This window comes from Trypanosoma conorhini (assembly GCF_003719485.1).
Source record: "Trypanosoma conorhini strain 025E chromosome Unknown Tco_14.4_contig_00013, whole genome shotgun sequence".
Lineage (NCBI taxonomy): Eukaryota > Euglenozoa > Kinetoplastea > Trypanosomatida > Trypanosomatidae > Trypanosoma > Trypanosoma conorhini.
In genome coordinates this window covers 9,517-27,520 of record NW_021704099.1, presented here as the reverse complement: position 1 = coordinate 27,520, position 18,004 = coordinate 9,517, and the positions used below count along the sequence as shown (strand labels likewise).

General features: G+C 57.3%; 6 protein-coding genes across 6 annotated transcripts, besides 36 other annotated features; all 6 read left to right on the top strand.

The window, feature by feature from the left end:
* Positions 1 to 282: 282 nt before the first annotated feature.
* Positions 283 to 320: a microsatellite.
* A 26-nt stretch (positions 321 to 346) lies between these two features.
* Positions 347 to 366: a microsatellite.
* Positions 367 to 562: 196 nt separating this feature from the next.
* Positions 563 to 590: a microsatellite.
* Positions 572 to 620: a microsatellite.
* A 197-nt stretch (positions 621 to 817) lies between these two features.
* Positions 818 to 844: a microsatellite.
* Positions 845 to 940: 96 nt separating this feature from the next.
* Positions 941 to 986: a microsatellite.
* A 245-nt stretch (positions 987 to 1,231) lies between these two features.
* Positions 1,232 to 1,253: a microsatellite.
* A 19-nt stretch (positions 1,254 to 1,272) lies between these two features.
* Positions 1,273 to 1,306: a microsatellite.
* Positions 1,307 to 1,853: 547 nt separating this feature from the next.
* Positions 1,854 to 1,882: a microsatellite.
* Positions 1,883 to 2,891: 1,009 nt separating this feature from the next.
* Tco025E_00561 (uncharacterized protein) lies at positions 2,892 to 3,644 on the top strand (the record flags this gene model as incomplete). The annotated part of the gene is made up of 1 exon (XM_029367501.1): positions 2,892 to 3,644. The coding sequence occupies one exon, from the start codon at positions 2,892 to 2,894 to the stop codon at positions 3,642 to 3,644; it is 753 nt and encodes a 250-aa protein (XP_029232393.1).
* Positions 3,645 to 3,650: 6 nt separating this feature from the next.
* Positions 3,651 to 3,672: a microsatellite.
* Positions 3,673 to 3,751: 79 nt separating this feature from the next.
* Positions 3,752 to 3,777: a microsatellite.
* Positions 3,778 to 3,807: 30 nt separating this feature from the next.
* Positions 3,808 to 3,842: a microsatellite.
* A 58-nt stretch (positions 3,843 to 3,900) lies between these two features.
* Positions 3,901 to 3,936: a sequence feature (GA-rich).
* A 251-nt stretch (positions 3,937 to 4,187) lies between these two features.
* Positions 4,188 to 4,715, top strand: Tco025E_00560 (uncharacterized protein; the record flags this gene model as incomplete). The annotated part of the gene is made up of 1 exon (XM_029367500.1): positions 4,188 to 4,715. The coding sequence occupies one exon, from the start codon at positions 4,188 to 4,190 to the stop codon at positions 4,713 to 4,715; it is 528 nt and encodes a 175-aa protein (XP_029232392.1).
* An 11-nt stretch (positions 4,716 to 4,726) lies between these two features.
* Positions 4,727 to 4,778: a microsatellite.
* Positions 4,779 to 5,323: 545 nt separating this feature from the next.
* Positions 5,324 to 5,340: a microsatellite.
* A 43-nt stretch (positions 5,341 to 5,383) lies between these two features.
* Positions 5,384 to 5,408: a microsatellite.
* Positions 5,409 to 5,826: 418 nt separating this feature from the next.
* Tco025E_00559 (putative nucleoside diphosphate kinase) lies at positions 5,827 to 7,719 on the top strand (the record flags this gene model as incomplete). The annotated part of the gene is made up of 1 exon (XM_029367499.1): positions 5,827 to 7,719. One exon carries the CDS (start codon positions 5,827 to 5,829, stop codon positions 7,717 to 7,719), a length of 1,893 nt encoding a protein of 630 aa, XP_029232391.1.
* Positions 7,720 to 8,137: 418 nt separating this feature from the next.
* Positions 8,138 to 8,188: a microsatellite.
* A 148-nt stretch (positions 8,189 to 8,336) lies between these two features.
* Positions 8,337 to 8,364: a microsatellite.
* Positions 8,365 to 8,536: 172 nt separating this feature from the next.
* Positions 8,537 to 8,577: a microsatellite.
* Positions 8,578 to 8,969: 392 nt separating this feature from the next.
* Positions 8,970 to 9,016: a microsatellite.
* A 524-nt stretch (positions 9,017 to 9,540) lies between these two features.
* Positions 9,541 to 9,568: a microsatellite.
* A 15-nt stretch (positions 9,569 to 9,583) lies between these two features.
* Tco025E_00558 (putative eukaryotic translation initiation factor 4 gamma) lies at positions 9,584 to 11,791 on the top strand (the record flags this gene model as incomplete). The annotated part of the gene is made up of 1 exon (XM_029367498.1): positions 9,584 to 11,791. The coding sequence occupies one exon, from the start codon at positions 9,584 to 9,586 to the stop codon at positions 11,789 to 11,791; it is 2,208 nt and encodes a 735-aa protein (XP_029232390.1).
* Positions 11,792 to 12,040: 249 nt separating this feature from the next.
* Positions 12,041 to 12,096: a sequence feature (A-rich).
* Positions 12,097 to 12,119: 23 nt separating this feature from the next.
* Positions 12,120 to 12,147: a microsatellite.
* Positions 12,148 to 12,201: 54 nt separating this feature from the next.
* Positions 12,202 to 12,228: a microsatellite.
* Positions 12,229 to 12,369: 141 nt separating this feature from the next.
* Positions 12,370 to 12,388: a microsatellite.
* A 242-nt stretch (positions 12,389 to 12,630) lies between these two features.
* Positions 12,631 to 12,671: a sequence feature (A-rich).
* A 279-nt stretch (positions 12,672 to 12,950) lies between these two features.
* Positions 12,951 to 12,974: a microsatellite.
* A 219-nt stretch (positions 12,975 to 13,193) lies between these two features.
* Positions 13,194 to 13,229: a microsatellite.
* Positions 13,230 to 13,693: 464 nt separating this feature from the next.
* Positions 13,694 to 13,725: a microsatellite.
* Positions 13,695 to 13,799: a sequence feature (A-rich).
* Positions 13,800 to 14,021: 222 nt separating this feature from the next.
* Positions 14,022 to 14,049: a microsatellite.
* A 63-nt stretch (positions 14,050 to 14,112) lies between these two features.
* Positions 14,113 to 14,164: a sequence feature (A-rich).
* Positions 14,165 to 14,199: a microsatellite.
* Positions 14,200 to 14,299: 100 nt separating this feature from the next.
* Positions 14,300 to 14,367: a microsatellite.
* A 66-nt stretch (positions 14,368 to 14,433) lies between these two features.
* Tco025E_00557 (uncharacterized protein) lies at positions 14,434 to 16,320 on the top strand (the record flags this gene model as incomplete). The annotated part of the gene is made up of 1 exon (XM_029367497.1): positions 14,434 to 16,320. The coding sequence occupies one exon, from the start codon at positions 14,434 to 14,436 to the stop codon at positions 16,318 to 16,320; it is 1,887 nt and encodes a 628-aa protein (XP_029232389.1).
* A 414-nt stretch (positions 16,321 to 16,734) lies between these two features.
* Positions 16,735 to 16,765: a microsatellite.
* Positions 16,766 to 16,803: 38 nt separating this feature from the next.
* Positions 16,804 to 16,846: a sequence feature (GA-rich).
* A 224-nt stretch (positions 16,847 to 17,070) lies between these two features.
* Positions 17,071 to 17,871, top strand: Tco025E_00556 (uncharacterized protein; the record flags this gene model as incomplete). The annotated part of the gene is made up of 1 exon (XM_029367496.1): positions 17,071 to 17,871. The coding sequence occupies one exon, from the start codon at positions 17,071 to 17,073 to the stop codon at positions 17,869 to 17,871; it is 801 nt and encodes a 266-aa protein (XP_029232388.1).
* Positions 17,872 to 18,004: the final 133 nt, after the last annotated feature.

Sequence of the window (18,004 nt, the reverse complement as noted above, 5' to 3'; positions counted from 1 at the left end):
GTAATGCAAACAAGCAAACAAACGAGAAGGAACGAGGTCGATGAGCGGAAAAGTTTGAGGGACGCAGCTGAGGGAAGGGGAGACGCAGGCGCAGGGTGGACGCACACCGGTGCCTTTTAGAGGAAAATGTGGGCATGAGGAGGAAGATAATGGACAAGGGGGGACACCGGAGGAAACGACCGAAAAGAAACAAAAAACTGGAGGCGACGGTGTCCCTGGAGGAGGAGGAGGGAGTGGGGTGGAGTGGCTGCGAGGGCGGTATGCGCAGCGGCGGCCCCGGGGCACCACCACCACCACCACCACAACAATCAGTAGCCACCCCGCACTTTCATCGGGTCCCTCCCCCCACACGCACACACACACACATATATAATATATACTCCCCTCTCATCACTTCAGCAAACCGGTGGGATAAATTTGTTTCAATATAAACTTACAAAAAGGAGCGGGGGGGGGGAACACACACCGAAATCAACGAACGGAGAAGAGAAAGGAAAAAAAAAAAAACAGACTAGTGGGGGTGGGGGGTGGATGCCGTGTAGATCCACAGAGAGAGAGAGAGATATACACATATATATATATGTATGTATGTGTGTACGTGTGTATGCGTGCGTTCGTGTTTCAGCGGAACAACTACAATGAGGGGTGCCTGCGCCCGTGTAAGAGAAGAAGGCAAAAACAAAAACGACAAAACCCCGAAAAAGAAGTTAAGTGAAGCTTTTTTAAAGGAAAACGTGGAGGACACCAAAAAAAAATACACAAACAGAAACACGGGGTTATGCTTAACAACTCTCACCCTTTATTTCCATATTTTTGCCACGCGCAAACACACACACACACACACGTTACTTTTTATGAAATATTTATTTACGCTCCGCGCCCACTCCGCAAATTAAAAAAAAAATATCAAGCGACCGCCACCGCATCCCTCCTGTTCTGTGCCCCGCCGCCTCCGCCCCGACACGGCCCCCACCGCCGTCCCGGCGAGGAGGAACAGTGACAAAAAGGAGTGGGAAAGTAACGCGAGGAAAAATATATAATGTGTGCGCCAGGTGTGTGGCGAGTATAGAGGTACCGGAGTGAAAACGGGGCGGTGAGCAAACAACGGCAAGAAATGGAAGAAAAAAAACTAAAAAACACGAGAATAGAATGTTCGTAAATAAAAGCAATACGTACAACCACGAAAAGAAGAGCGGTCGTGACAAAGAAGGTTCTCGGCACACACACACACATATATATATATATATATATATTTCGCTGTCAAGCTCTCACGCTTGCGGCTGTGCCTGCGCTTTGCCCGTGCCTGGAGCTTCTTTTCTCCCTCTCAGCTCCTCGTTCTCCGCTGATGTGCCTTTTCTTCCCCGAGAGAGACAGCGGAAGGAGGGGGGGTGCAGAAAGGAATGGAGTAGCGTTTTGTGGGAAAAAAAACTGTCTGTGTGTGTGTCTGCCAGAGGGCTGTGGGGTGGAGGGGGTGAGTGCGTTTCCCATCATTCTGAGGCGGCGGCCGTTCCTCGTCACTCGTAGCAAAAGCACGCACGACTCAAGCGCAGAAATAGGACGCTTTCGTAAGGCACTGGAGGAACGCGTGTGTGAGAAGGGGGAACGGGGAACAGACAAATAAAAAAAAAACTCCGAACGGGGGGCAGGTGAGGGGGGCGGGTTGGAACTGAAACGAGTTCCGACTGCGAAGAGAAGCCATAAGAAGCACGGTATAAAGTTTGTAAAGGTGCAGGAAGGAGGCGGGAATGGATTTGGTCTGACCTCAAGTGGAAGAGGAGGAAAATAAAAAGTGCCAGCTACAGAAGATGCAGGAGTTTTTATCTTCTGTGATTTGCAACCCGAATACGTGTGTTTTATTACTATTATTATTACTACTACTATTCTCTTCCATGCACGTGCTTTGGGTGTGCTGCTCCATGATTGAGGTAGTTTTCCTCTCTTCGTTCCTTTTCCCTTTTTTTTGTTTTTGTTTTTGTGGTTCCTGCCTGCGTGTGAATAAAATAAAAAGAGCTTTTGCTCGCGCCACTGTCGGAACAACGTTCATTCTACTTTTGTTTCCCCTCCTACGTTTTTTTTTGGTTGTGTCTTTTCTTCTTGGCCCGTCTCCTCCCAACGGAACCGCGTGCTCCACGCCTCTGCGGGCACAAGTGGCACTCGCAGGCGTCACAAGGGAGGGCGCAAGGCAGAGGTAAGGGAAGGTGGCCAGGGGTGGTGGCCGCCCCAGGGACGCCTGAGCGACATGCAGCTCAACAATCCCTTTCTCACCCAGACGGACGAGACGGACTTGGCGGGGGAGCACGACAGGCGAGGAACTCTGCCTGAGGATTCGGAAAGGTGCTTTCAGGTGGAGGAAAGTGAACTTTCCGTAGAGGAGGCCGGGGATGAGAGCGACGACGACTGCCCCACGCCACCGTACGTGCCCTGTCGCTGCCAGTTCGGTCTCTCCGCAGCGGCATTTGTGCTTCGTTTAGATTAGCGTCACCGTTACCTAAGTGAGCCGTGGAGAATGTTGACGTGGCGCGTATGCGTTTACATATATGTATGCATACCTGCATACCTGATGCTAATGGCTGGAGCTCTTGTTGTATTCTGCTGTGCGGTGCCTTAAGGCGTCTTTTTCTCTCTCAGCAGGGGGGGGGGGGCACCTTGTTCCCCGGCACTTTGCACCGTGTCGTGTGTTTGCTTGAGCCTTCTTTACTTCCCTTTTGCAGCCCCTCTTCCCTCCTTTTTGTTTGGTCGCTGGCGCCGTTGCGCACATGCGTCTGCTTGCAGAAGGCGCGGCTTGGGACGCGGGGGCGTCGGATTGCCGCCACAGCGTGAGTGGGAGGTGGGGTGGGTTAACAAAAACAAAACATAAGGCAAAGTGGGGGGGTCGTTAACGGCGGGCCGAGATGACGCAACGAGATCCGTTGGAGCTGTTGCATGGCGTCCGCCCATCCCCCTGGGGGCTGCGGTGCATCGCCCTTCACCCCGCCTCTCGCGCCTGTGCGGCGCTGCGGCAGTTGATCATTGTTGCGGAGGAAAAACGACGCCGCCCTGCCGGTGAGGAGGACAGGGAGGCCGCGGTGCTCCTGACGCGGCTTGTGGAGTGGCCGCTTCCCGTTCTTGCCCGCGGCGCCTCCGTGCTGCGCGGGCTGCGTGACGTCGTGCGCGGGTGGATCGCCGCGGCGCAGGCAAAAACGCTTCTCCCCCCGTCTTCATCTTCGACGCACTACCGACGGCTGTACAACATCTGCCTCTGGCAGCGGCGCCACCCACTCTTCCTCCTCGCCCCTGTCCTCGACGCCTTTGGCGACCAGCTGTCGTGTGAGGCGCTGAATGATATGCTGGAGGCTCTCTCGCAGCATATATTGGGCAGCCTGGGCAACGTACCCCACCTGCTGCGCGGTGATGTTCTTATGACCTACCCGCGTCTTCCGTTTCCGCGGCAGCTGCAACTCATGGAGTCCCTCCGCACGGGCTATGCGCTGGAGAAGTGTGGAACGCCACCGCCACCGGAGTTGTATCTTGGGGAGTACGTGCGCCACGTGCCGCCGCGCTTTGGAGCAGATACTCTCAGTGCGGCGCAGTACGCAGAGCTACGGCGCGCCTTTGAGCTACAAAAACAGACAGGCATAAGGCGACTGCTTTCATGCACGCCGTAATTCCTTTATAAATATATATATATATATACCTTCTATTTTGGCTCCCTCTGCTTGCTACGATTTTAACGTGCCGTCGTGTGACTGCCGCTCTCGCTCTCTCTTTCCGGCACACACACACACACACAAGCACACATTAACAGATTTGATTTGGCGTTTGCGTCTATTGTTTGTTTGTTTGTTTTTTCTATTTTTTGTTTGAGGGTTTTAGTGTGTTCGCTTCTTACGTTGCTGGTGTGGGGGATGCGCAAGACACGCACCGCCTCTCACCCTCCTCCTACTCCTACTCCTCCTCGCTATCTTTGTCCGCGTCTTGTTGTGGTTGTGGCTGTTGTGTTACTGCAGGCACACACGCACATTAGCGTAGAAGCGCTGCCTTTTGACTCCGTCCTTCACTCTCGCCACGTCATTCAGCAACGCAAAAGGCGCGAGCAACGCAATAGCGGATATTGACGTGTATATTACTAGCACGAGCTAGCTAAGGAAGGAAAGGTAACAGGCAAGGTTAGGAAGGACAGGGGCAAACACGCGAAGCCTTGTGGAAAGATGCAGGCGGTTCTGCAGCAGATTCACCAGGCCAATGTCAAGGCACTCTTGCTAAGTAGAATTAACCTCTTCTTTATTGTCTTTAATTGTGCGGCGATGCTTATTCTCATCGTGACGTGGTCGGTGTCGATTATGAAGGAGGGTGGCGGTGTGCTGGCGCGCTACGCGGCGGGCATTATCGCCTTTATTCTCCTTGTGTTGGCCACGTTCCTCTCGGTGCTGGTCCACCGCCTGCAACCGCAGCTGCCGCTCTACTACGCCCACGAGGTCATCTCGATCCTCGCCCTCGTCCTCACCGCCATCACAATGGGCATGAACGACGTGGTGGTGGACCTCTGCCACACGAAGCAGGCGCTGGCAAGCACGCAGTGCGGCTCCCACGTGGCCGAACTCGTGGCGGAAATCATGGCAAGTGTTGCAATGGGATTTAACTACGCCTCCACGCAGCAGCGCATTATAAACTTCATTGACAAGGGCATCCTTGACGGCATTAAGGGGCGCTCGGGCGGCATGACGCAGCTGCCGTAGCGGGGCCGCTGCGACGAGGAGAAGGCGGCGACGCGACGCGACGCGAAGAAGAGAACGACACGATAAGTTCATTGAAAAAAAAAAAAGGCAGGAAAGCGGTGGGGAAAAAAAACAGGAATAAACGAATTAAAAGATGTGCAGGATGTGACGACGTACCATCCTGTGGCGGCTGTGTTTTGTAGAAACGCCTGGAAGGAGGTGTACGCTGCGCTGAGGGCAAAGAAATGCGAGGCAGATTCGCTCGTAACGAGTGTGTCCCTTAGACGTTGTTTGGTCATTTTCTAGCGAGAGACCGCGGCGAAGTGCCCCGTCGGGCGCACAGTTTTTTGTTACTTTCTTGGTTTCTCTTTTTAACCTTCACTCCCCTTGAACAATGCCCTCCGCGCGCAGAGGAGGGAGGGGGTAGTCGGAGGTTGCGGGGAATCCTAAAGCTTGTTGCAGCGTCCGTGTTGGCACCGGGGCCCCGGGCTGTCGTCGAACGCCTCTCTGTGTTGCTACTGTGTTTTGGTTGCTGCTGTTAAATGTGTCTGGCTTGGGTGGGCACGTTGGGCGGGCTGAGCCGCACGGTTGGACCTCGCTGGTTTTTTCATTTCCTCCGTACAGGAAACTATATATATATATATATGGGGAGGGCAGGACTTTCTCCGAAGCGTATATTTCTCTTCTTTTTTTGTTTTGTTTTGTTTTGTTTTGCCTTTTTCTCTCTTTCTGTGTGCCTGGGCGTAGGTGTGTGGGTGGGTGCGTTGCTTTGTAAGTTTGCTCTCGTGCCCCTGTTTTTCCCCTCTTTTGTGGGTTTTGCTCCACCTGAATTTTTGCGCTCGCACGCTCTTTCTTCGTCCGTTGTCCGTCGCCCCTCCCTCGTCTGTTCTGCCGCGTTGGTGTGGTCATTGCGTCTTGCGCTGCGCCTGCGTGTCTTTTTTTTGTGTGTTTGTGCCTTTGCGGCGAGCGCTGGCGGCGGCGACACGCCTGCGTCTTCACTTCCCCGCTGCACGTCCTCGCACCCAAAGGAGCACGCGAAGGAGGAGGGAACCTCAACGGTGGGTACGCGTAGTGGCAGTCCCCAGTAATCGTAGCGGCGGCGGCGACTGGAGTGGAGTGGAGGGCGGAGGGGATGTACATTGGGGCGTCAAAGCCCCACACCACACTTGTGGTGGAGCACACCTTCCTGCTCTGCAAGCCGGACGCCGAGCAGCACCACCGCTACATTCTGCAAACCGTCTCCGACGCCGGGTTTCAGGTCATGGCGAAGTCCTTCATCATCACCCCCGCCTTGGCGGAGGAGCTTGCAAGCACGTTTCCGAGTGTGCGGAGGCGCAGGTACGCCGAGCGCGGCGGCGTGGACAAAATATTTAGTGGCCCCAAATCGACCCCGCTGAACGACAACACCTTCTTGCCCAGACGGCGGAAGGGTACGGCGGAGCGGGGCCGCCCCAGCCGCGGCGGCGGCGAGGCTGCTTTTGCCGCCGGCGGTGAGGAAGGCGGCAACAGCAATAGCGGCCGGAGCAGCGCGAGCAGCGGCGCGGGTGCCGGCGACATCAAGCGTCACCGCAGCCAGGAGACGCATCAGGGCATCATCGCGGAGATTCTTCGTCTCACAAGCCGGCACGCCGAGGACGAGGGAGTCAACGCCGGACTACCAAACGTCGCCGATGAGCAGCGGGCGGCGAACGGAAGCGAGAGGGCGCAGGATGGCGGACGCAGGGACAGCCGAATGCAGCAGGAGCAGAAGCCTGAGCGTCGTCTGGCGACCGGGGTGGTGTTGAAAAACACGATGATCGAGGTAATGTCTTACAAGGAGCTCCTCAAAGAGCACGTGCGCCACCTCGCATTCGGGGGAACCTGCTTGGCGGTGGAGCTCTCCAGGCACAATGCCGTAGAGAAGCTGTTGGAGATTGTCGGCCCGGAAAACCCTATGGACGCACGCCGTGCCGCACCGTACAGCCTCCGGGCACGCCTCGGAACGGATTTGGTGCGCAACGCCGTTTACGCCGCCTCCAACTTGGCGGAGGCGAGTCACTGCATCTCTGTCGTCTTTGGCTTTTCAACCCGCTACTCCACAGCGGACGTCCGTGCCCATACCGCCATGCCAGAGGCCGGTGGCGTCAAGAATGATGAGCAGATCAGTGGAGTCCCTGCGATTGTGCGTCCCTACTGCAAGCTGGTGAGTGTCGCATGCCACCCCTCGCACCGTGGCCCAGTGAAGCCCGCTGCGGTGTTACGTATTGAGGAGACCAACCCCCAGGCGCACGTCTCGTACTACACGGGAGAGCCCGGGCCAGGGCAGGCGCGGGAAAAGGGGGAGGCGGACGGCAATGCGCGGCGTGGTCAGCCGGGTGACAGTGAGGCGTGGAAGCAGAAGGCAGAACAGCTAGAGCAGCGGCTTGCGCAGGAGCAGATGGAGCTGATGACGCGTGCGAAATTGCTCCGCGCGCGTGAGTTGGACCTGCTGCTGCGCGAGCATGCCTTGGAGAAGGCGACGCGCAACGTTATTGCCCCGGCACGGCCGATTGAGGCGAGGGCGGAGCCGCAGTTGTTCCCCCGCACCCTGTCGGGGTCAGTGGAAGAGCCGATGGGGAGGGGCCGGCTGTCGCCCTCCGTCGTCCTGGGACAGCAGCCGTTCTCGCCACAGAACAAACTGGGCGCAACCCCGCTTCATCAGAGCTTGCTGGAACCCCGCTCCCCACTGCCGCGACTTTCGGCTGCCGATGCGCTCACGGCCACGGCGCGCGGGATGCTGCCGGTGATCGAGGCGGAGGACGTCTCGCTGCTGGTGACGACGCCAGTTCGCCTGCGCGCGCTCTACGTGGCCTTGAAGCACTACTCCGAGAACGGAGAACTCACGCGGAAGGAGGTGCTTGCGTTGTATGACCGTAGTCCCGCCGTCCAGCTGCTGTGGATGGACGACCACCGCAATTTCTTTTGGCGGTACGTGGAGCTGCACACCGAGGAGCCCGTGGCGTTTGACAGCTTCGTTTCCGTTCTGATGTTCCTTCTCAAGCAGTAGCAACTCCCGCTGGTGTTCCCCCGCCCAGGCTGTGCAGCTCCGTGCCAGTCTCTGAGGCATGTCTCTACTCACAGGCGCAGCGACAACAGCAAAAGGGGGCGGGGAAGAGCACACCGAAGAAACGGGCGAAAACACTTCTTTACGTGGGACGCTTGGACTGGCGGCCTTGGCGTGGCTTGCGGCCCCGCGCCGGACGCGCCTTTCTGCAGCTGTAATATATATAGCCTTTTGCGTGGGCGAGACTCCAACAGGGTTCCGCTTCTATGTGAACGCCAGCAACAAATACTTGCATGTAAATAGTATGCGTGTCTCATTCTCTCCCTCTCTCTGGCCGTTCTTTTTTCATCAGCCTCTCCTTTCCTGTTTTGCCTGTTTGTGCTTATATATGTCTGTATGTATGTTCGTTCTTCAAGCATCGTGTTGTTTTTCTTAGTTACTGTCTTGTTTTATTGCTGTTGTTGGGGTTGTTTCTTCGTTGGCGTGGTTTTATCGGTAGGTTTTGTAGGAAAATCGAGGAGGTTCAGCCGCGCAGCCGCACACGCAAGCATCGATTTGGCTACAATATTTTCACGCATTTAGCTAGACATACACACACACACGCACGCACGCACGCACGCATATATTTATATAAATATATACATATATTTCTGTGCCTGTTTGTGCCACAGGCGGCGAGAGCGCGGGGAGAGGGCCGAGGGCCGTAAACTGCAGAGGAACACGCAAGGGAGGGAGAGGACCCCACGGCACGGTGGAGGGCAGGCGAGGGTGCAGAAAGGAAGCTTCTGAGCAGAGGGAGTAAAGGCAGAAGGGGCGAGAGAAAACAAAGCAAGGAAAAAAAGAAAGAGAAAACAAAAAAAAGGTAAAGGAAGACAAAAGGAGGTGAGAGGAGAGAGGCGCAGGCAAGGAAGGCCCCCGTCCCATTCGTTATTACGCTGGCCGATACCCCGGGCAGCAGCAGGGGAGAAGGGAAGCGGCAGGGCGGCAAACACAAAAACAAAAAACAAAAGGGGCGCAAGGCATAACATTAACGGCGGCGGCGGCGTCCAAGCACGGGGAAGTAAGCGGGCAGCCACCACAGGCATTTTTACGCGTCTGTGGGATCCAAGCGGAGGGTGGGCGCCTGCAGAGGGAGAGGAGGAGAGGGACGGGCGGGCGTGGGTGCGACACACGCAGGTGAGAGCAGGGGCGAGCCGTCAGCAGCGGTGACAGCCCCAGAAGCGGCTTCGAGGCAAGGCAGCAGCCGGGCGGAAAAAAAAAGAAAGAAGAACAATAACAATAACAAGAACAAAGGCAAAAAATCTTCGGAACTCTCGCGCCCCCATTTTTTTCGTTTTCGTAACTGGGGGCTCGCCGTATCGTCGTTAAGGGGAAGGTAAGAAGCCGTGGGGGACGGGGGTGCAGACCGCAAAGCAGGAGGTGGCTGCGTGCGTGAAGAGCAGCTCCCACTTCGCGTGAGGCGTGCGGAAAGCAACAACTAAAATAAGATAAGCGAGCATCGAGAGACTCCTCGAGGAAAAGAAAGAAAAAGAGGGGAGCCCGCGGAAGCCACAGTCACACGCAAGCAGCAAGAGGATTGGAAAGCAATAGAAGCATACGCACACGGGCGGAGGAGGGTTACGGGGCTTTAACGTTTCAGAGCACCGGGGTATTCGCCGTTGTCGTTGTCATTTAATTATTATTATTATTTTTTTTCTGAGAATCAGAGAAGGAACAAATCGGAATAAAGGCGCAAAAGAGGGAAACGGGGAAAGAAGTACAAGGGGCGTGATCGAATAGAGGTGTAATCAATTCCGGGCTTCTCCCACTTCCTCGTTCGCTCGCTGCGTGTGTCTGTGTGTGTTTGTGCGTGAAGCGGCGCCCATCCATGGATCACCAGACCATGTCAAATGTGCCGCCCCGTATCGGTTCAGCGCCCCTCTCGCACCCGCAGCAGCCGTTTCAGCGCGTGCCAAACCGCACCCTCGGGGGGTTCCGTGGTTGTCCACCACGCCCCGGCGGCGACCGCCCACCGTCGCTGCCGCCTTCCCAGTCGAACTTCTTTGATCGGGCGGCGCCCCCGCAGCCGACCGGGCCCCCGGCGTCTAGTAACCCGGCCGACCGCATCTACGACATAGCGGAGTTTGTCAAATTCCAGCACACAAAGGAGGCGCCGCCAAAAGGTGTTCTTGAGTTCGTCAAGGAGTTATGGAAGGAGATGCCGGAGAACAAGGACAGTAGGCCGGAGCATATTCTCTCTCGTGAGAGCCTTTTCAGGGGCGAGTCCATTCCCTCCAAGGTGATGAAGGAGCGTAAGCTGCACAACGAGGTGCTCGGTATTCTGGGAAGGGTGGGCGAGGGCAACCTGCAGGCGATGAAAAAGGAGCTCACCAACCTCCCAATCCGCCAGTCCACCGACAAGGAAATTCAAGAAGTCATTCAGGTCATCTTCAACAAGTCCATCCAGCCGGAGGACAGTATTTTCGTGCCGTACTACGTGAAATTGGTGGTCGCGCTCATCAACGACATTGGCGAGGGGGAACCGGCAGGACGCCTAATTCGCAATGCGATTATCCGGCAGTGCCAGAGTACGTTTGAAAACTCCGAAGAAGCACAGGCGCAGCTGGAGCGAGAAATAGCAAAGCTGCCAGAGGAGGAGGCTGAGCAGCGTCGACTAATATTTGCGGGAAAACAGAAGGCCAATATTAACTTCTTGGGGCTTTTGTTTACTCACGGCCTTGTCCGTGAGAAGGTAGTGTTGCATGTCCTTGAGTGGCTTCTCTACGGCACCGAGCGCAAGCGACGGTTCCCGGCGGACTACGAGCTGATTCACTTTATGAACCTCCTCCTGACATGTGGCAAAAGCTTTTCAAAAGAGGGCCAGGAATTTGTGCCCAAGTTTCGTGCTGTGATGGAGGAGCTCATGCACACGCACCCCCAGCGACGCATGCAGTTTCTGCTACTCAACACTGTAGAGACGATAGACAACAATTGGGAGCCGCCGTTTGGTGCCAAGGCGGCGTCTTCACACGACAACGACAATGAGCGGCGGCACGAGGCGCCGCAGCCACCTCGGAATAAATTAGTACTAGCGCCCCCAATGAATCCAATTCCGTCGCGGGATGGGTTCTGGGCGGCGATGGATAAATTCTTCGTCACGAGTAGCGCGGAGGAGGTGCTGACGCTGCTCGCCGACATCCCCGAGGAGACACGCATTGTGTACTGTACCTCGGTGATCCATCGCTACATGACCACCACGCGCTGCGTGCAGCAGCGTGCCAGGCTTGGTGAGCTGTTTGAGGAGCTGGCAAACAAACGCGTGCTTCCCGTGGAGGATGTGCGGAAGGCGCTCTTCAATCACCTGCGCGATGCGGTGCGGGAGGACCTCTTCACAGATGTCCCAAGGTACTTCAGTAATTGGGCAGTTGTGGTGAAGGGTGGCCGCGACGTGTTTCCGCCGTCGCTGCACACGGAGTTCCTTAACCTGCTGGTGGACAACGGGGCCAGCCGGGAGACGCTGGTCGACATGGTGCGGGAGGTGCATAAGCTGCAGAGCGAGACCCCGGGGGCGGTGGAGACAGACGCGCGGTCGCGCTTCCGCGTCCTTCCCGCCCTGCTGCGCTACACGCCCCCGCTGCTCTCCGGCGACGCCGCGGACGACTCCGAGGACATCCTTAAGCAGCTTAGCGAATACGACTCCGACGTGGATTACTTTTACCACTTCTGTGAGCAGGTGGACTCGAGAGACGTCTTCATGTGCACCAATTCCCTTGGAAAGACCCCGCATTTGGCCTTTTCGATGATCTCCGCCATTTTCACGTTTGTGCGCTTTGACGTGGAGGCCCTCTGCCGGGAGTACAAGGAGGCGGTGAAGAAGCTGGTGAACACGAAGCAGCTGCATCTGCTGCTGGAGGAGGTTTACGTCACCTGGCGGGCCCTCGACCGCACCCCGGAGAACAGCTTCCTGCTGTTTGTCAAGGCACTCCGCTCACTCAACGCGACGAGGGATCAACTGGACAAATTTAAGACGCTTCTCACGAAGAATTACGGAACGGCTGGCAAGAAAGACGCCGCCATGCTTGACAAGCTAAAGTAGGCGCGGGAGGCAATATATACATATGTGCGTGCATGCATTACAAAAGGACAGGCAGTCAGACAGACCGACGCACGGGATAGAACAAGAAGCAAAAATGAGGAAAAGGGAGGACACACACACAAATGAAAAGAGGAGGAAAAGGCGAAAGACATGATATTTGTGCTGCGTTTGTGCGTGTGTCTTTGGGCCTCCTCTCTGCGGAGTAGCATATATTAATATGAGGCAAAACACTTACACGCATGGCAACAGTTGTTTTGTTTTGTTTGTGTGTGTTTTTTTTGTTTGTTGTTGTTTTTTTTGTTTTTGGTAACAACCGGTTGTGCATTCTTGTGTGTGTGTGTGTGTGTTTGGCGTGTTGAATTTGCAGTAGCAATGATTAAAATATGCGGGAGCATCCCCCTCCCCTTTTTTGTGTGTGTGTGTGTGTTTGTGTGTGTTCTTGTCATTACTGTTTGTTGAATGTTTCACCCGAGGCCCAGAACTTATAACGCCGCCACTGTTGTGGGACGTCTCCTGCCCATCGACGGAGGGGGTGGGGGCCGGCGAGTCAGCGACGCCCGCGCACCGGGGGGCCACTCGTGGTGGTGGCGGTGGTGGGAAAAAAAGGTGCGCGTGCGCGTGGGCTCCGGGGGCGCAGCAGACAACACGCCGTGCGTACGAGGGAGGGGGAGGGGAGGCCACCAACGAAAGAGTGAAAATGGGGCGGACGGAGGTGGAGAAGGAAGGGAAGCGCGAGGGAGAGCGGCGGGCGCACTGGAGAGAGGACCATAACGAAAAGGAGTAAACAAACTTCATTTTTAAGTTATCATGCCACATCATTCGCTTTGGCTGCAACTCTGTTTTTTTCTTTTTCTTTTTTTTTCCTTTTGTTTTTCTTTTTGCTGTGATTGTGTTTTGTGTGTGCGTGTGTCATTGGGGCTTCTGCGGCTGCTTCCTTTTTTAATGGCTTGCGTTTGTGGACCCGCGGGCGTGTGTCCGCAGGCGCGTTGGGGAGGGCGTTGGGGGAGAACACGTCGGCGGCGCTGTTTTAACAGGTGTGCGCTGCGTGTGCGTGTATTTCCGCAGCCGCACACTTGCGCCCACCCGTCTGCCCTCGCAGAGATGCGTGTAAATAAAACCCGGCGCCTCTCTTTTTTTTTCCCCCCCGCCCCCTCCCGGCGTGTGCGTGTGCGTGTGTGTGTGTCGCTCCGGCGCGTGGGGCGTCGCGGTGAGCCTGGCGGCGGCGGCGGAGGGAGGCGGGCGTGCGCCAGGAATAAAGAGTAAGAGGAACAAAATGGGGGGGAATAAAAAGTGTGGGCGGGAGGCAAACGGACGCACGGCGGCCACGCACGCAGCAGGAGGAGAAACATTCCGCCAGGCGCAGTAAACGACGCGGCGAGGATCAAAGTGCCTCCGCTCCTCCCACGCACACACACACACACACGCATGCACATACACATGTGTGCATGCAACGGCAAAGGCAGGCGGCGACTGAGAATAAAAGAGAGGAATGGAAAACGAGGGTGCCTTAGCTTGGAGGGGGGTCGGAGGGACGGAGCAACAAGAGAGAGGGGGCGAGCCAAACAAAAAAAAACACGCTGTGTGTGTGTGGGGGGGAGGGATGGTTGGGAGGGCGGCGACATGTCTCTCAGTGTGGTTTGGGGGAGGGGAGGAGGGGGGGCAAGATGTTGTGCTCCGTGCAACTCATGCGAAGTCGCGTTGGAGCCATCGAGGGAGAAGTATTGTCTGCTGTTGTGTTGTTCGTCTTTCCCCATTGTGCGCCGAGGCCTGCCTCGCCGAGGGGACACAACACGCGGGAAATGGCGCAGAAGCGGAAACAAAACCAAAGAGGGGAGGGAGGGGAGGCAGAGGCATAGAGTGAGAGAGACACTCTTCCACGCTGACGATGCCTTTGCTTGGCGGGTTGTGTCTGTTTTGTTTTTGTTGTTGTTGTTTTCCCTACCTTTTTCTTTTTTTGTTTCTGCTTCTGTTTCTTCTGTTTTGTTTTTTCTTTCTTTCTTTTCTCTCTCCCTCCCCCGTTAGATTCCTTTTACTACTTATTCTCTCGCGACGACGGCCCAGTTGCGGTGCGAGCGGTCTGCGGCAAGCAATGTATTTGTGTGTCCCCACATTTGATTCCACTTTTTTCTTCTTTTTCTTTCTTTTCTGTTTTTTTTCTCTTTTTTGTTCTTGTTGTCTTGTTTCCCGCTGCCTCTCCTGCCGGCGCCGCAGACGACTGGGCCTTGCCTCCCACCCACCACACACACACACACACACACGTACGTACGTATTACTGCGCTGGCGGCCGCGGCTGACGACGCCCCTCCCCCGCCCTTCGCTCCCCTCTTTCCTCTTCTCTCCGACTGCTCTTTTCCTCTCTTTTTTCTTTTCTCTTTGTTGTTGTTGTTGTTGGTTGTTTTTTTGTTGTTTCCCCCCGCCAACGCGGCGCACGGCCTTTTGGCTCCCGTGGCGTCGATTTTGCTCTGCGGGCCTGGCGGCGGCGGCGGCGCAGCCCGGCAGACCGGCAAGGCGTCGGGGGTGCGAGTGCGTGCGTGCGTGGGCTGCCGTGGCGCCGAGCGGACGGGCGCGGCGTCGTGGGGTTCATTCGGCACCACCAGCCGCTGCAAAAGAAAAGAAAAAAAACTACAAAAATGACAGCGAAAATGGATGAGGCATCCGCCTTGATCGCGTGGGGGCGGCAGGTGCTCGCAAACCGACGCCTGCAGAAGCAACGGGAACGGCTGCAGCGTGAAGTGCAACGCACCGGCGACGCGGTGCCGCTTGCGAATCCCGCTGGGGCCCGCCACTCGCCCGTGCCAGAGACACCCGAGACGCGCTGGAGCAACGAGGTTGCTGCGGCGCTCGTGATGGACAACGCGACCCCACAAGAGCATCGCGCGGAGCAACTGCTAGAGCGTGGGGGCGGCCACGAAGGTGTGTCACCAAACCGCCTTGCTCCTCCTTCGAAGGCGGCGTACCGTCCGATGCAAGAGACGGCGGAAGTGGTGCAGCTCAAGCGACGAATTGAGGTGGCCAAGCAGAGTCTTCAGGAGCTGCGCGGGCTTGAGCGCCGCAATGCAGAGGCGTTTCGGCGTCGCATGCGGGAGTTGCAGAGTATGCGGCGGCAGGTAGAGGTGTACCGAGAGCCCCGTCAGTGTACCGCTGCTGACTCCCTTGCGGTGAAGAGTCTGGGGCAGTCTCGCTTCGGCGCAGCCGCAACGTCGCACCAGCGCCAGAGACAGGGACAGCCGAAAGTGGGTTACAAGGAGCAACTGGAAGAACTCTGGGAGCTCCAGAAGGCTGTGCTGAAAAGCTTGAATGATGAGAAATTGGCCGGAGTGGCAGTGTCCTCCTTGACGGTTTGCGCTGGTGATGTGCAGAATTGGGACGATCGCCTCTGGCGTCTGTTACGCGAGGCGACGTTTAACTGGAAGCTACGACTGCTGCCATCGCTTCGCGAGTTCCTGGAGCTCGTGCAGCAGCTGCCGATGCTGCCGCAGCGAGAGGAAACTGCAAGAACAAGCCCGATTAGATCCCCGACAGAGTACACTGAGGTCGCCGCCGCCCTGGACGCCTCCCTCGGCCCCGTCACGGCTCGCGTGCGGCTACCGGCGGAGGCGGACTACCCCGCGCTGGAGTGGCTGGACAATCTGCCCGTGACGGAGGCAGTTGGCGTCGTGCGTGACGTTCTCGCCAGGGCAGGGGCGGACACTGCGGCGTCCCTCGCCTCCCTCATTCAGCTCTCGGACCAGAAGGACGCCCAGCTTGCCTGCCTCCTTGGCGAGGCGGAGCAGCAGCTGCTGCGACAGGACGATGCCTTGGAGGAGGCGCACGCGCTGATAGGGAGGCTGCAGGATGAACAGACGTCGCTGGCGGAGGACGGTGTCGCCCTCCACGACGCCATTGCGCTGCTGCAGGAAAAAGTGGTCGTGCTGAGGTCCCAGCGTGAGGAGCGGCGGCGCCAGGAAGCGGCGGCGACGGAAGAGCTGCAAAGGCACCAAGCCCGCATTCATGAGTTGAGGCAGAGTCTTGAGCGAGAGGCGGCCCTGCGGAGCGAAGCCGGGAGGCGCACAGACGAGGCGAAACGGTCCATCGAAGACGCGGCGCTGCAAACAACGCTCCTCCATGAGGAACTAGAGCGCACCACGGAGCGCCAAAATGGCGTGGAGCACGAGGTGCTGCGACTTCGACGGCTTTTTCGCCTGGTGAAGGAAGAGGAGGCAGAGGCGACACGCCAAAGAGAACGGCAAGACGAGGAGCTCCGCGTGGCGCAGTCGGCCCTGCAAACATCCAGAGAAGCCTTCATGCGGCAAAGACAGAGGCAGGACGAGGACCAGAAGGCATTTGCGTCTATCCGTTGCGGTACGCATGGGGTGCTGAGTGCGATACAGGTGGATGAAGATGCCTGCGCCGATTGCGCCAAAGAAATTGACATACAGCGGGGTGTTGCGGCTGTCGTGCGTGAGGAGCTTGCAGCCCTGCAGGCGGAAGTGCATGAGGCAAATAAGGCGTTGGCGGCGGCACAGAGAATCGCTCCACGCCGTGAATGAGAAGTTAGAGGCGGCAAAAACGGCGCTCATGTACAAGTGCGAGGTGTCTGGTGCAGTCGCAGGGGGCGCCGTTGCAGCGACGGCCTCGCCGTCGCAAGGAAACCTCGCGGAGGTGCTGCTTCCAAAAACCGGCGGCTCCGGGAGGAAGATGAGCCCGGCTGCCCCACACTTGAATACGTCCCACCGCTCGGAGCCCGCGTCTTCAGGGGCGGCGGAAGCAGGCAACCCCGTCTTGCCCTCCCTTGGCGAGAACGGCGAGCGACGCGCTCCGCTCATTGTATCGCTACCCTCGCGTCAAGACGAGCCACCGCAGTGAGTAAGAAGCATGTGCGGCTAGCTGTATACTTGCTCGTATGTCCGCGTCTCGTTGACGTTGCCGGCGGGGAGGAATGCCTTCGTTTCTCTCTCTTCCTCTGTGTGTGTGTGTGTGTGTGTCTGTTGGGTGGGGGACTGACGCTGCCGATGCGTTTGCAGGCACACTCCCTTCTTCTTCTTCTTTTCCCCTTCTTTCTCTTTCTCTTCGTCTGAACTCGGCGAGGGATAAGTACTGCTAATAGTGGTGGCAGTGATAGTAAGTAATACTAAAACAACAGTTTCAGTGGTGGCTGCTCCCGTTGCTGTTGTCGTCGTGCGTCTTTGCCCGGGTCAACCCGCTCACTCACCGGCGACCACCTCCCCCCACACCGCACGGCTGCCTGACGGACGAAGGCAGATTCCCTTGGACGACTCTCCCACACCACCCCCACGGTCATGGCAGGTTTTCGCTACCACATGCACATTGTGGACGGTGGCGACCCGACCAGCACCGTCACCGCGGCCACCTTGTTCGCACACCTCACACTTCGCTGTGGACAGCTGCGCAACTATCTGTTGCTCAGTGCCAGCACAACGGACGCCAAGCGGCAGCGAGAGGCGCCTCGGTCAAGCCTTAGTGGGACACGAAAGGTGCAGCTGGCGGCAGCAGAGCCGTCGTCGGGGGGAAGCCAGGATGACAAGGTCCTGCTTGCCGCGGAGTCGCTTCTTCGTGGGGATGAAAACCTTCGTGCGAGTTTGGGCACCGGCGCGGACGCGAGTGGGCCGGTGGCCGAGGTAAAGGATCGCATTATCCCATACACAGGCTTTAGCTGCGGGTTTGTTCAGTCCGAGGTCTTCCTCGCCCGCTCTGGGGTACGCTACTTTGACTTTATTGCCACCGCCGATATTGCAAGCTTTAACTACGTGCTGAACTACTACCAGGGGCTGCGCATGCAGGAGAAGGCGGGCCAAGGAACACGCAATGGGGCTGCGCCGCGTGTGGGGTGGGGATCTTGCCCGCAGGAGCAGCAGCCACGGCGCCAGAAGGTGGGTCTCGTGCACATTCTGTGCGGCGAGCCGGCGCGGGCGGGGCACTTGCTGCAGCGCTTTATAGAGCTGCTGCTGGAGGTGGACACTGCACCGCGCGAGGGGGCGGCGGGGAATGACGCAACCTTTGCGTGGATCAGCCGCGCTGACGGCGTCATCTCGCGGATGTATCAACTGCTCGGCGTCGATGTCCTCTTCGCGGTGCTATGACCCCACCGCCTCCCCGGGATCCGTGCACGCACGCAGAGATATATATGCATATATGTGTGTGTCCCCGTCCTCTATACGTGTGTTTTTTGTTTATGTACTTGGCGTCAGGCAAAGAAACGGTATGTAAAGAAGG